Consider the following 14,761-nt stretch of genomic DNA (forward strand, 5'->3'; position numbering starts at 1 on the left):
TATGTTGAGGCTTGCAAGAGAATGACTGAATATGGCAGTTAGGGGAGGAGCTATATAGCAGCTTTGCTGTGGGTGGACTCTTGCAACTTCCTGTTGGGAAGGAGAATATATTCCATAAGTAATGGATAATCCGTGGACTGGATACACTCAACAAGAGAAATAAATAATTGAAATGGGTATATATTTGTTTTTTGTTAAGTTGCCTAATAATTATGCACGGTAATAGTCACCTGCACACACAGATATCCCCCTAAAATAGCTAAAACTAAAAACAAACTAAAAACTACTTCCAAAAATATTCAGCTTTGATATTAATGAGTTTTTTGGGTTCATTGAGAACATGGTTGTTGTTCAATAATAAAATTAATCCTCAAAAATACAACTTGCCTAATAATTCTGCACTCCCTGTATGTAAAAATTGAAACTATCTTACCAGAATCCGTGCTGTGGAACAGAAACACAGCCTCTTAAGTGTGACAGTATTGTAGCATCGCTCCTTGCATGGACTTGAGTGAAGAAAAAGCAGACAATGAAACTCGTCAACACTGGTTGCTTAAGGAGCCGTTGGCTCATATGCATCTAGATGGGTTCGCAGGAAGACTCTCCCTGCATCTCCAGACTCTAACTTTTGTCAGTGCTCTCACTGAGAGGTTGACAAGACTACTTAAAACTCCAGTCCCATATCGAAGGACATATACCCCTCCTGAGGAAAAACTCTGAAAATCTTCTGACACTTCTCTGCCATCCTCCTGTGATGAAAGGCAAAGAATGACTGGGGGATAGGGGAAGTGGGAGAGGTATTTAAGCCTTTGGCTGTGGTGTCTTTGCCTCCTCCTGGTGGCCAGGTTTCTTTCCTATGACATGGAGAGTCCACAACGTCATTTCAATTACTAGTGGGAACCAATACTCAAGCTAGAGGACACGGAATGGACAGGTAGGTAAAAAAAGGCAGGAGGCCGAGGCCAAAGTATCAAATTTGTAGAATTTGGAAAAAGTATGCAGAGAGGCCCATGTTGCTGCCTTGCAAATCTGTTCCACAGAAGCTTCATTTTTGAAAGCCCAAGAAGAGGAGACAGCCCTAGTGGAATGAGCCATAAGTCTCTAAGGAGGCTGCTGTCCAGCAGTCTCATAAGCCAAACTAATCAAATCTACTCAACCAGAGAGACAGAGTAGTAGAAGTGGCCTTCTGATCCTTACACTTTCCAGAGAAAACAACAAACGGGGCAGAAGATTGCCGAAAATCTTTAGTAGCTTGTAAGTAAAATTTTTGAGCCCGCACAACATCCAAGTTATGCAAAAGACGTTCCTTTTGAAAAGAATTAGGACAAAAAGGAGGAACAACAATTTCATGATTAATGTTTTGCTCTGACACCACCTTAGGGAGATACTCCAATTTAGTACAAAGGACCGCCTTATCAGCATGAAAAATAAGGTACAGCTAATCACACTGCAGAGCAGAAAGCTCAGACACTCTGCGAGTGGAAGAAATAACAAGAAACAAAACCTTCAAGGATAACAATTTTATATCAGCAACATGCATCGGCTCAAACAGAGTCTGCTGGAAAACTTTAAGAACTAAATAAAGGCTCCACGGGGGAGCAACAGGCTTAAAACACAGGCCTGATTCTAACCAGGGCATGTACATAGGCTTGAACATCTGGTAAGTCTGCCAGACGTTTGTGCAAAAGGATAAAGAAATCTGACCCTTTAGAGTACCGACAGATAAACCCGTATCCAGGCTATCCTGAAGAAAAGACAAAATCCGGGGGAATCCTCATCCGGCTCCAGGAAAACCCCTTAGATTTGCACCAATAAAGATATGTATGCCATATCTTACAGTAAATCTTGAGAGGTTTACGAGCCTGAATCATAGTTTCAATGACTGCTTCAGAAAAACCACATCTAGACAAAATTAGACGTTCAATCTCCAAGCAGTCAGCTTCAGAGAATCTAGGTTTGGATGAAGGAAAGGACCCTGAAGTGGAAGGTCCTTCCTCTGAGGTAACCTCCAAGGAGGTAGAGATGACATCCTTACTATGTCCGCGAACCAGATCCATGCTGAGGCCACGCAGGAGCTATTAGGATCACTGATGCTCTCCTGTTTGTTACGAGCAATGACTCGTGGAAGGAGAGCAAACAGAGGAAACAGATATGCCAGAGAAAACCTTCAAGGAACCGCTAGAGCATCTATCGGAACGGCCTGAGGATCTCTTAACCTTGAACTGTACTTTGGAACCTTGGCGTTTTGGCAGGACGCCATCAGATCCAAATCTGGAACCCCCCACTTGAGGGTTATCTAAGAGAACACTTCTGGATGGAGAGCCCGCTCCCCGGGATGAAAGGCATGTCCGCTCAGAAAATCCGCCTGCCAGTTGTCCACTCCTGAAATGTGGATGGCAGATAGAAGACGATTGTGGGCCTCCGCCAACTGCAGAATGCAAGTCACCTCCTTCATGGCTAAGGAACTCCGAGTCCCTCCCTGGTGGTTGATGTAAGCCACTGAGGTGATGTTGTCCGACTGGAATCTGATAAACCGGACCAAAGACAGTTGAGGCCACGCTGATAGGGCATTGAAGATAGCTCTCAACTCCAAAATGTTTATGGGAAGAGAGGACTCTTCCCAAGACCACAGGCCCTGAGCCTTTAAAGGACCCCAAACTGCTCCCCAGCCTGACAGGCTGGTGTCTCTAGTCATAATTTCCCAGGAAGGTCTCAGAAAGCAAGTTCCGCGAGACAGATGTTCCTGTGACACCCACCACAAGAGAGTCTCTTGTTTGAAGGTCCAGATTTATCCTCTGTGATAAATTTGAATGGTCTCCGTTCCATTGACGGAGCATAAAAAGTTGCAGCGGTCGTAGATGAAACCAAGCAAAAGGAACGATGTCCATGGATGCCACCATCACACCAATCACCTCCATGCATTGAGCCACAGATAGACAAAAGCCAGACTGGAGAGAAAGGCAGGAAGCAAGAATTTAGTTTTTCTGACCTCCGTCAGGAAAATCTTCATGGACAGGGAATCTATTATAGTCCCTAGAAAACACACTGGTAGATGGAACAAGATAACTTTTTTCCAAATTCCCCTTCCACCTGTGGGAACGTAGTAAAGACACAAAATAAGAGGACAGGAGCACCGGTAGATGAGAATTGCAGCGTTTATTGTCAAATAACGCTCAATTAGTAAAGCATAAAGTTTATAATACAACGGAAGGTTTTGTGGAAAGTGCAATCAGCTTGTAATTGACAGTGAGCAGGGATTGGCTCAACTGGCTGTCCAATGGGAGAAGGATTGGGCCTTGAAAAAGGGCGCTTGTTTTTACAGATTTTATCAGCTAAGACTACGGCTGAATAGCCGAAACGTGTCAGCTGTTTCTTTCCTCCTCCCACTACTTTGGACAATCAGCTGCTGTCAGAATCAACTGAAGCACTGTCAAGAAACCTTCCGTTGTATTATAAACTTTATGCTTTACTAATTGAGCGTTATTTGACAATAAACGCTGAAATTCTCATCTACCGGTGCTCCTGTCCTCTTATTTTGTATCATTGGTAACCGGATTCCCCCGCAGTGACGAAGGCGCTCCCCTGGTGGATTGCCTCCTCCCTCCCTGGATTGGATCAGAATTCAGACCGGGTGGTGACGTCCTGGACTGACGACCAATTGCGCAAACCACACGCATCTGAAGGGGGTGTGGCCGGCACCGAGACGCACAGCTGGCAGACTCAAGCAGTTCCTGGACAACACGGGCGATAAGGTATCGCAGGATAACAGGAGGTGATATCGGTAGATGCATACAGATGATATCCTGTGTCCAGAGGCCAGAAGGAAGAACGGACCACCCCCCAGGGACTGGATGCGGTAAGTCGACCTTCAGGCTTGCACAGTTTCTTTGCATGGTGTGTAGGACTCCCCTTTTGTTGATTAACGCAGTAAAGACAACAGCATCTCTGTATGAGATTGGGCTAGTTGAAAAGATGACGCCTGAACCAAGATGTCGTCTAGATAAGGCGCTGTGACAGACCCTTCTGTCAGGACTGAAGGAGTTAATTGTGTTTAGCTAAGAAACTAATTTCTAAAGACAGAGTTGCTGGCTCCAGCTATAATCTAATTAGTGCTAAGCATTCTATTGTTTGATCACCTCCAGAGAGAAAACGCCTAAGTGATAAGAAGGGCCAAGAGTGTCTTGTGGTTGAAGTGTTTAAGTAATATAATTCTATTGTATCATGTCAAAGGGCTTGTTCCCTCCATGTAATGTACAACAGTCTTTCAACCCCCATCTGGGGGGGGGTGTCAAACCTGTATAAATACTAGGCATCTAGCCTTTAATAAATGTCATTCTGTTTTAAACCTGAAAACTGGCTGGGTTGTGAATTGCTGATTCCCTATGCAGGACATTGTTCATCTGATATTAACCTTGGTACACTGTTGGTACCGTAACATTGGTGGCAGCGACGGAATGAACCTTATCGCCCAGAAGAGCAACTACACAAGCCAGTAACCTCAGGAAGAGGGGGATTATTACAATACTGACTAAGATGGAAAAGAGAAAAGTAAATTTTGCTGCTTTTAAAAACTTCCTGGAAACAGAAGGAGAGATTGATGGGTACCTTGCGGATTTTGAGAGGCAATGTGCACTACACAAGGTACCCGCAGAGGACTGGGTCACGATATTATCTGGAAAATTATCCGGCCGGGCCAGAGAGGCTTTTCGGGCCATTCCAGATGAGGAAGTCAGGGATTATAATACTGTAAAAAAGGCTCTGCTCTCCAGGTATGCGGTTACACCGGAGGCATACCGGAGGCGGTTCAGAGACACTGTTAAATTAGCTGGAGATTCCTACCTTGAGTGGGCATGTAAGGTGCACCGCACAGCAGCTCACTGGATAGCGGGGTGCCAAGCCATATCTGGGGAAGAGGTGCTGCAGCTATTCCTGTTGGAACATTGCTTCGACAAGTTACCCGCAGGAGTTCGAGAGTGGGTTCGGGACCGTAAACCCTCCACCCTGCAGGAAGCGGCTCGCTTGGCAGATGAGTATACGGATGCCCGCAAACTGGACACTGCTACCACTAAGCCCCCTGCTAGAGTGGAGTACAGACCCCCAGTCACCCCAGCAGCTGCCAGTTACCAAACCCCGGCGCACCGCTATACCACACGGCCTCTGGCCACGAACTACCCTCAGAGAGCCCGGTTCAATTCGCGGGGCTACTCACAACCGATTCGATGCTTTGGATGTAAGCAACTAGGGCACAAAAGACCAGAGTGTCCCCTAAACGCAGCGAACCAAGCGCAGTCCTGGAGAAGACCTGCCGGCGGAATCCCACGTAATCCTCAGCCTGCGGCCCGCTACGTAGAGGCGCAAGAATGCTGGAGCATCCTACATGAGGCAGACCTTGTGCAAGCTGCCCACCGGAATAACCGGCAACTGGTTAAAGTGAATGGGAAGAAGGTCAGTGGTCTACGGGATACTGGTGCTACCATGACCTTGCTTCAAAAGAACTTGGTGTCTGAGAAACAGTACACTGGAGACACTGTGGCTGTGAGGGTAGCAAGGGGCGATGTGTTCAGCCTACCTGTTGCCAGGGTACATTTGGATTGGGGAGTGGGCGCTAGACCTGTGAATGTGGGGGTCAAGAAGGACTTACCTGCTGATGTTCTTCTTGGAAATGACTTGGCCCCCCTTGTTTCTGCCTACGCTCCTATGGGTCCCGCTGATGTTAACTCTGTGACTACCCGTGCCCAGATCCGTGCAGCAGAGACTGACCCACCTGCTGCTAAGCCCCAGGACGCTGAGCTCAGTAAATCTCTATCCGCTATTGATATGTGGAGGTCCCGTTACAATGCGCTGATGAAGGAGAAGAGGAGCGCAGAGGAAAAAGCACTTTTAGAACGTGAATCTCTGCTAGACAAGCTGCACCGACAGACTGCAGAAAACACCAGCTTGAGAGTGGGACATGAAACCTTAAAGACAAACTTAGCGACACTTGAGGAGAAGCTGACGCTGGCTCATAGTGAGGTGCAGCAACTCAAGGGCACCCTATGTCAGTATGAAGGGATTGTGGATACCTATAAAGAGCAGGTACAGAAAACTCGTAAAGAAGCTGATGGGATTTTGAAGGACTGTTCAGCCCTAGTCTGGGCACTGAGGAAGTTGAACCCTTCTTTGTATGGACAGGAATTCTCTCTCATAACGGGAATACAGATGGATTGTCCTGGCAAACTGACATGCCTACCACCTCCTAGTCCAGTCATCCCCAGGTTGACCCGCCAAAGGGTCAAGCCGGGTCTGCCGGAGTGTTCCACAACGGGGGAGATATGTGACAGACCCTTCTGTCAGGACTGAAGGAGTTAATTGTGTTTAGCTAAGAAACTAATTTCTAAAGACAGAGTTGCTGGCTCCAGCTATAATCTAATTAGTGCTAAGCATTCTATTGTTTGATCACCTCCAGAGAGAAAACGCCTAAGTGATAAGAAGGGCCAAGAGTGTCTTGTGGTTGAAGTGTTTAAGTAATATAATTCTATTGTATCATGTCAAAGGGCTTGTTCCCTCCATGTAATGTACAACAGTCTTTCAACCCCCATCTGGGGGGGGGGTGTCAAACCTGTATAAATACTAGGCATCTAGCCTTTAATAAATGTCATTCTGTTTTAAACCTGAAAACTGGCTGGGTTGTGAATTGCTGATTCCCTATGCAGGACATTGTTCATCTGATATTAACCTTGGTACACTGTTGGTACCGTAACAGGCGCCACAGCAATTCCCTTGGATCTGATCACTGCCAATAGCGCCCCCAGAACTTTTGTGAATATTCTGGGAGTCATGGCCAGACCAAATTGTTGTGAGTGAGCTCGTCTCAGGTGCAGTAATAAAAAGGTCCAGACCAGATATTCAGCAAACAAAGGCTAACCCCAGGAGGGGTGATCTTTATTACACTGTTGCAACAGTGTCCCAGCACAAAAACAAAGCAACGCAAGACTAACACATTTTGATCTACATGCATTGTTATACTATTGCAGTTCCTTACAAAGCAGACAGCTAATTGGCTAATAAATCTCATGTGATTAGCGATTGCTAAAAAAACAGATTCTCTATGTTAGAATTAGTAATATATGCTTTCTTGGAATTTGGCCAGGCTAATTGTGTTGGAAAAATAATACTATACAAAGAGGCCTTGATTTTAAGATATTTAGAAAACAATCTATGAGAAAAGTCAAAACAAAGTTATATGTTTGTGTAACTTATTAGGTTAGAAGCAAGTTGTTAGAAAAATGCAGATACGTAGCTTATTAGGTTATAAGTGAATTGCTTGCTGGAAAATACAGACGTAATATATCTGCAGTTTTAGAGAAGAGTTCAGTAAAAGAAAAAAAAAGTTTGGTTAAACATAAAATAATGAAAATAGAATAAGCAGCTCATAACAAAATGGAAGTGCAACAAATTGGAAGTGCTTGTCCAGAAAGGCAAACCTCAGATACTGATGGTGTTCCCTGTGAATGGGAACATGAAGGTATGCGTCCTTCAGGTCTATGGTCATCATAAACTGACCTTCCTGTACAAAAAGAAAGAATGGAACAAATAGTTTCCATCTTAAAGGACGGAACCCTGAGGAATTTGTTGAGAAACTTGAGGTCTAGAATTGGCCGAAAAGTTCCCTCCTTTTTGGGAACCACAAATAGATTTGAAAAGAATTCTAGACCCTGTCCTCTTAGAGGGACTGGAACATTAACTCCCAGGGAGTATAGCTCCTTTACACAGTTTAAGAAGGCCTCCTTTATGTGGTTTGAGGATAGACTTGGCAGACAAAATCTGCCCCTTGGAGGGCAAGACTTGAATCCCATTCTGTAACCCTGGGATACTATGTCCACTGCCCAAAGATCTGGGACATTGTGTATCCAGGCTTGACGAAAAAGAGAAAGCCTGCCCCCACCTGATCCATACTGGAATTGGGGGCGGAACCTTCATGCTGATTTAGAGTCAGCAGAAGGCTTCTTGTTCTGTTTTTCCTTCCTCTAGGGCTGGCTGGATTTCCAAGTGGATCTTGATTGGTCAGGTTTGGAAGAGGAGAATGAAGACTTTTGTCCTTTAAAGTTACGAAAGGAACGAAAATTAGAAGTCTAACGACCTCTAGGTCTATTCTTTTTGTCCTGAGGTAGGAAAGATCCGTTTCCACCAGTAATCTCTGAAATTATCTCTGCCAGACAAGGTCCAAACAGAGTCTTTCCCTTATAAAGTAAAGCCAAAAGCTTGGCCTTAGAAGAAACGTTGGACGACCAAGATTTTAACCACAGAGCTCTGCGTGCTAATACATCTAAACTAGACATCTTAGCTCCCAGTCGAATTACCTACATGTTGGCATCACAGATAAAGGTATTGGCCAATTTGAGAGCTTTGATCCTATCTTGGATCTCCTCTATCATAGTTACCTCTGCAATAAGATCCGACAAAGCATCACACCAATAGGATGCAGCTCCCGCAATCATGACAATACTCGCTGCAGTTTGCCACTGTAATCCGTGATGGATGTACATCTTTAAGTAAGCTTCTAGCTTCTTATCCATTGGATCCTTAAAAGAGCCACAATCCTTTATAGGAATAGTAGTTATCTTGGCAAGAGTAGAAAAAGCTTCTTCAACTTTAGGAACAGTGCGCCATGAGTCACAAATAGAGTCAGCAACAGGAAACATCTTCTTAAAAACAGGGGAAGGGGAAAAGGAACCCCTGGTATATCACAATCCTAAACAATAATTCAGACATCTTCCTTGGGACAGGAAAAACCTCCTCAGGAGATGGAGAATCATAAACTCTATCCAATTTAGAAGACTTTGTGGGGTTGATAGCAACTAAAGGCTCAAAGTCATCTAAAGTAGCTAGAACCTCCTTCAGTAGTAACCGGAGGTGTTCAAGCTAAAATCTAAAATTAACCTCTTCAGTTTCTGAAGATTTTTCTGCTAGAGTGTCAGAGTCTAAGATCTCACCTTCAGAATCTACTGACTTATTCTCCTCATCAGACATCTAAGAAAGATTGGCTAATGCAGTCCTAGAGTCAGAAGTCTTAGTATCAGGCAAATATTTAAATTTTCTCTTATGCTTACCCGATGAAGGGAGAGCTGACAAAGCCGCTGTTACTGCAGAAGAAATCTGAGCTGCAAAATCCCCAGATAGATAAACCCCCCCAGGAGGATGAGAGCACACAGAAGGCACAGTATGAGAAACAATTAAGGCTTGGGACGTTTGAGGAGAAAGCTGAGAGACAGTAGGGCTCAGAAGGGAGTAATGTATCCTTAAATGTCAAAGTCTTGGTTAAACAAGAGGAACAAAATTGCATAGGGAAAACAATTTTTAAAAAAGTTGGGCCTCTAAACAAAGTTAACATTTATCCATGGAGATGGACTGATGCTTTTCTGAGTCCATGGTTAACCACAAGTATTTGCAAATTAAAATTAAAGAATTAAGCAAATACAAAAAATAAATAAAATAGATGAAAAATAAAATGTTAATATTAAACATATAAAGAAAACTTTTAGACAAAAAACACCTCAGATTGCCTGAGGCTCCTACCGCCAAAAGTAATACCTCACTAGTAAGAGAAAAAACAGACTCCTTGAAGAGACCTTGTTATCTTAAACGATCTGGGCAGAATAGGAAAATACAGCCGAAACTTGAAGAGCTGATTCTCTCCTGTGTAGCAACTGAGGTCGCAACGGCACCACTCAGCTAAACCAGAAGTGCGGGAGTCACGTGAGCGGGGCTTTAAGTGCCCAACATCTCTATGCAGAGAAAAAAAGCGCAAGTATAAAGCACAGTCTAAAAACGTCTTACCGCTTCACGTCAATAAGCCCTAAACAGCCCAAAGCCTCATACATAGTCTCATTATAAATAATAAAGGTTATCCCTTACTATTTAACACTTCACATCCCTTAGCCAAATGAGAGAAATATTTCCCTCATGTCTCATGCTAAATAAATATTAAACAGTTTCCATATTTCATGTGCCAAAAATATTGTCTTTTATTAAATAAGGATTATTATGTCCCTTAGATAAAAAAGGATCTGAAAAAGAGTGTTAATCTCTTAAGTGCTGCTGTCCTTGTGTACCTAGAAGGCAAAGGCACTTACCTTAGATTCAACTGCATAATAGATGCTGATCCTTAGGTGTGGCAGGCACTACGCTCCCTGTCATGGACCTGTAGGAAAAGAAAGAACAGAGTAACCAACTCTGGCTTTCCACAAAGGGGTAGCAAAGTGTTAAAAGTAAAGCAAAGACTTTCTCGCCGCCTTTTAACTGCTAAAAGCCACCACTATTCCTACTCAAGAGATTTACGTGGACACAGCTAGACCCCAATCCTTGCTTGCAGGGAAAAGTACCCATAAAAATATTAATTTCTTCAGACACCAACTTCGCACAACCTCCATTGACAGAGGCAAAGAGAATAACTGGGGATTATGGGTAAGGGAAGTTACACAACAGCTTTGCTGGGGTGCTCTTTGCCTCCTCCTGCTGGCCAGGAGTTGACTATCCCACTAGTAATTGGAATGACGTTATGGACTCTCCATGTCATAGGAAAGAAACTTACATTTCAGTATCTTATGCTGATTTTAATTAGGCACATACAACCAGCAGGGTTAGGCTTGCGAACATTATATATTACAATATCAACGTGTTTCAAGTCCCTTTAAGCATGGGTAGCAGGACCTGTTTTATTAAACCTTGGGGTGACTGCATAGCTGCATGTCCGAGTAAAAGAATAAAGCTGATCTGTGGGGGTTTTTTGTATTTGCATCCCGCATTTAAATACAACTCACCAATTTTTAAAGACTAACTATGATTTTGAAAGCAACATCAAACCTAAATAAGTCTGATCAATAGGATCAGAATAATAGGACATCCTTTGTTTACTATTATAAACACAAAACTACAAGAGTATTTACAGAAAAATAATCTAACTTTTCATAAGTTTTAAAAACAGCCATTTGTCCCTTATATAACCATAACTTTTCTGTTAAATGGGCATAACGCTCAGAAATGCTGAGTGCATTTCAGTTTTGAATAGAAGCATTTTTGTAGTATACTTCTATTGGCAAAAATGCTTTGATCAATCTGTGTTTCAGGGCATACGCACATATGTTGCAATTTTGACTATTACATACCCTCCTTCCAGGACAGGAGGTATTGGGAGATGTGAGCAGCAGTTTACAGGCACTTTGTGGGCAGGGATGGAAAGGGAGGGCGACAACAAGACCAGCAGGTTCTGGTGCGTCCTTGACAGGGCCAGGGCAGCAGCCAGAAACCAGAACCACAGCCCAGGACAGGGGGCAGGTAATTGGGCAGACCTCTCAAACTGTAACAGACCCAAAAGATCTGAAACGTTTGGGACGTCTAGAATTATTGTTGTTTAAAACACAAAATAAAATCCCTATAAAATATTTTGTAACAGCAAAATATTGTAAATCTGCACTCATTTATATTAACATATCCTTCACAAATTGTATTTGATGCTCTCCACCCCCTCAAGGGATGTAAGACAGCAGTTTGTCCATAGACAACGCTTCACAAATAATCTCATTTCAGCTGACTGCAGTAAAAAGTCTCATATACTGGTAATCTTTGATCATATACTGGTGAACTTTGTCCCAGTTCAACGTATAGAAATTTAATTTATTTGCAATAAAAGCTCCAGTTGATCTTAAATTAATCCCATTTAACACCAGCAATCATACAAGCCACCTTCCGGAGAAGGATAAACGGCATTCGGGACACCTGCCTGTGCAGCAAAGGAAGGTTCTGGGGCGCGCACTTTGCAGGAAACGGAATCCCCAGGGGCAGAAGGCTCAGCGGACTCTAAGATCCCCGATACTGGAGAGCAGAGCACTAAAAAGCTGTTTCGGAACATAACTCATGGACATAGATCACCCGGGCCCTTTCATATTCTTCGCAAGAAGAAGAATCTGAATCAGAGACATCAATCTCCAAAAAATCAGAATCCTCCATAACTTGGAAAATATAAATAGACAAAAAAGAAACAGCACCCTCTTACACCCCCAATGGCTGGGGCACTCACTACCTCCTACGACCTAGACTCTAGCGAAACAGAATCTCTCCGTCGCCACACGGTCATGATACAGAAATGGACGACAGGAGCGTGACCACGCCTGGGCACGAGGTGCACCCAGCAGTCCAAGAAAAAGCGTGCCAGTCTATAAGACCGCGCAACCTTCATAAAGGCCTATGCTCTGAAAAAGACACAAGCCCAAGTATCACTACACATTAGGAGACGATTCACATAACAAACATGATTAAAGCCCCCCCCCCTGTTCAATAACCCCCCTCAGGAGATATTAACCCTTGATTCCATAAGATAAAAGGAGTCCCACTGGGACCCTGACTTCTTCATACATTACATTTCCATAATGAAAATAAAATGAAATGATCTTACCAGAATCTACGCCGTGGAATGGGAACATGGCCCTTCAAGTGTGACAGATAGTAGCGTTGTTTCTGACATGGACTTGAGTGAAAAAAGCAGGCAGCGAAAATAGTCAAAGTTGATTGCTTATGGAGCTGTTAATATGAGTCGGGATGGTTTTCGCAGAAAGACTCTCCCTGCATCTCCGGACTCCAACTTTCATCCATGCTCTCACTGAGAGACTGACAGGACTACTTAAAACTCCAGTCCCATTCCAAAGAGTACTAACCTCCATAAGAGACTACCGAAACTTCTGACACTTTTCTGTCAACCTCCTGTGACGAAAGGCATAGAATGACTGGGGGACGAGGGAACTGGGAGAGGTATTTAAGCCTTTGGCTGGGGTGTCTTTGCCTCCTCCTGGTGGCCAGGTTCTGTATTTCCCAAAAGTAATGAAAGCAGCTGCGGACTCTCCCCGTTTAAGAAGAAAAAACATACATTAAAGAAACCAATGATTTCACATTTTCTTACATGAAGGAAAGTTGGGATGTTTTATTGCTGCCTATGAATATGCAGCAGATCCCAACATGCTGAAAGATAATGGTGAGAAAAAGAGGAGGAGCCTTTGGGCTTACCTAAGTATGGAATACAAGGAGTCATCTTCAGGCTGTTTATGTAATCTCTGAGGCGTTTGTAATTATCTTCTTTACTAACTACATACTCCAGTTTCTCAAAGGTGGTCTTATCTTTGCGACTTAAAAGCTGAAAAACAAACATAAGTTGATTGGGTTTTTGTTATAAGAAAAATTTGCAATGTACTAACACACTTATAATTTCCTGAACCATACCATACGCATGGCACAACAGAACAAAAACAATTTTTCCTAATGTTTTGTGTTTTGCTCCTGTATTTTAAACACATTCTAGATTTTCCTCTGAGAGAAAAAAAAAAAACCTTACTGCAACCACACCAGCTTAGGACACACAAAGTATGTCAAGAGGAAAATTCTCAAGGGAGCAAAGTGTTGAAATGGTTCTTTAACAAATAGTTCCCTGTTGCCGCATGTAGCTATGCATGGTTTTCCACACTGTATACAAAGCCTTAAATATAATCAATTACAACTAGAGAAGTATATACAGGTCTGTTAACAATGCTGTTATTGAATTGACCCACTTTACAAATTTTTGCCGAGGTGCCAAATAACAAGGCAATGAGACAATTACTGATTTTGGATGCAGTTTGGAACCAGTTTGTGTTTCTAATTGTGATGGAACATTTTGTTCAGACAATTTTTTTTAATTTATTTTTTAAATTTATCCCATTATTTTTTTCGATAAATTGGAATCAACCTCATTATTCAAATGGCAAGTTGTGTATTATTTTCAGGGTTTGGGTGCACAAGTAGATCAGCCTTTCAAACAAACATAGCATAATTACCAGTAGCTTTCATTTACCAAGATTTCAGGAGGAAAAAAGCAAAGAAAGGGACACTGTAGTGTAATATTAAAAGGTCTTTTTAGTGCATGTTAATATTAAATAAAAACTCTTGGCAAAAAAAGCTCCCTGGGCAGAATTTGGCGAGTGGTTGATGGTTAGGAGAGTTTGTCTTTTCTGATTGGCTCCCCAGCTGTGTTCTGTTCTGCTCAAAAGTATCAACACCACAATGTGGCTTCTAATTGTGACTTTAACTGTATGTTTAAACTCTCTGCAGTGAAGGTAAACTTTGATGAATGAAAGCCCATTTTTTAAAAATACTATTAAAAACAGGAGCACTTTCATTCATCAAAGTTTACAAAGCAGCCGTTTTGATTAAAAACTTACCTTTTTTTCTTTTCACAGCCAGAGCAGCTTCCCCCCTCCTGGAAATCCTCTCTTCACACGTCAGCAATGACTAATCCGGCTTCCTCCAATCACAGCATGGCCTCAGGCAATGACTCCCCTGGGGGGAAATCCATGATTGGAGGAAGCCGGATTAGTCATTGCTGACGTGTGAAGAGAGGATTTCCAGGAGGGGGAAGCTGCTCTGGCTGTGAAAAGAAAAAAAGGTAAGTTTTTAATCAAAACGGCTGCTTTGTAAACTTTGATGAATGAAAATGCCCCTGTTTTTAATAGTATTTTTAAAAAACGGGCTTTCATTCACCAAAGCTTACCTTCACTTTAAAACGCAGCTTGAAATTAACATTACTTTAACAACAACATTATTCTCTAACAAACTAGAGCATTATTAGACATGAATGCCCCATTAAGGACATCTTCCTTGTTTTTCGTAAAGTAAAGGGTGTATGAGCAGTTCTGTTCATTTTGAAGGTTAAATTATAATAGGACTTCAAAACTTGTCCCCCAAAAAAGTGTCTGCAATA

The 14,761-nt window shown here is 42.8% G+C and overlaps 1 protein-coding gene across 7 annotated transcripts in view; it reads right to left on the minus strand.

Annotated features, from left to right (window-relative positions):
- Nucleotides 1-14,761, minus strand: part of RALGPS2 (Ral GEF with PH domain and SH3 binding motif 2) — a 619,002-nt gene that overhangs the window by 246,178 nt on the left and 358,063 nt on the right. For all 7 annotated transcript variants that reach the window (XM_053693284.1, XM_053693289.1, XM_053693287.1 and 4 more), the window contains one exon: nt 13,036-13,162. In XM_053693284.1, the coding sequence (XP_053549259.1) occupies nt 13,036-13,162 (127 nt within the window). The remainder of the gene's footprint in view (nt 1-13,035; nt 13,163-14,761) is intronic.

This window comes from Bombina bombina, chromosome 10, assembly GCF_027579735.1.
Source record: "Bombina bombina isolate aBomBom1 chromosome 10, aBomBom1.pri, whole genome shotgun sequence".
NCBI lineage: Eukaryota > Metazoa > Chordata > Amphibia > Anura > Bombinatoridae > Bombina > Bombina bombina.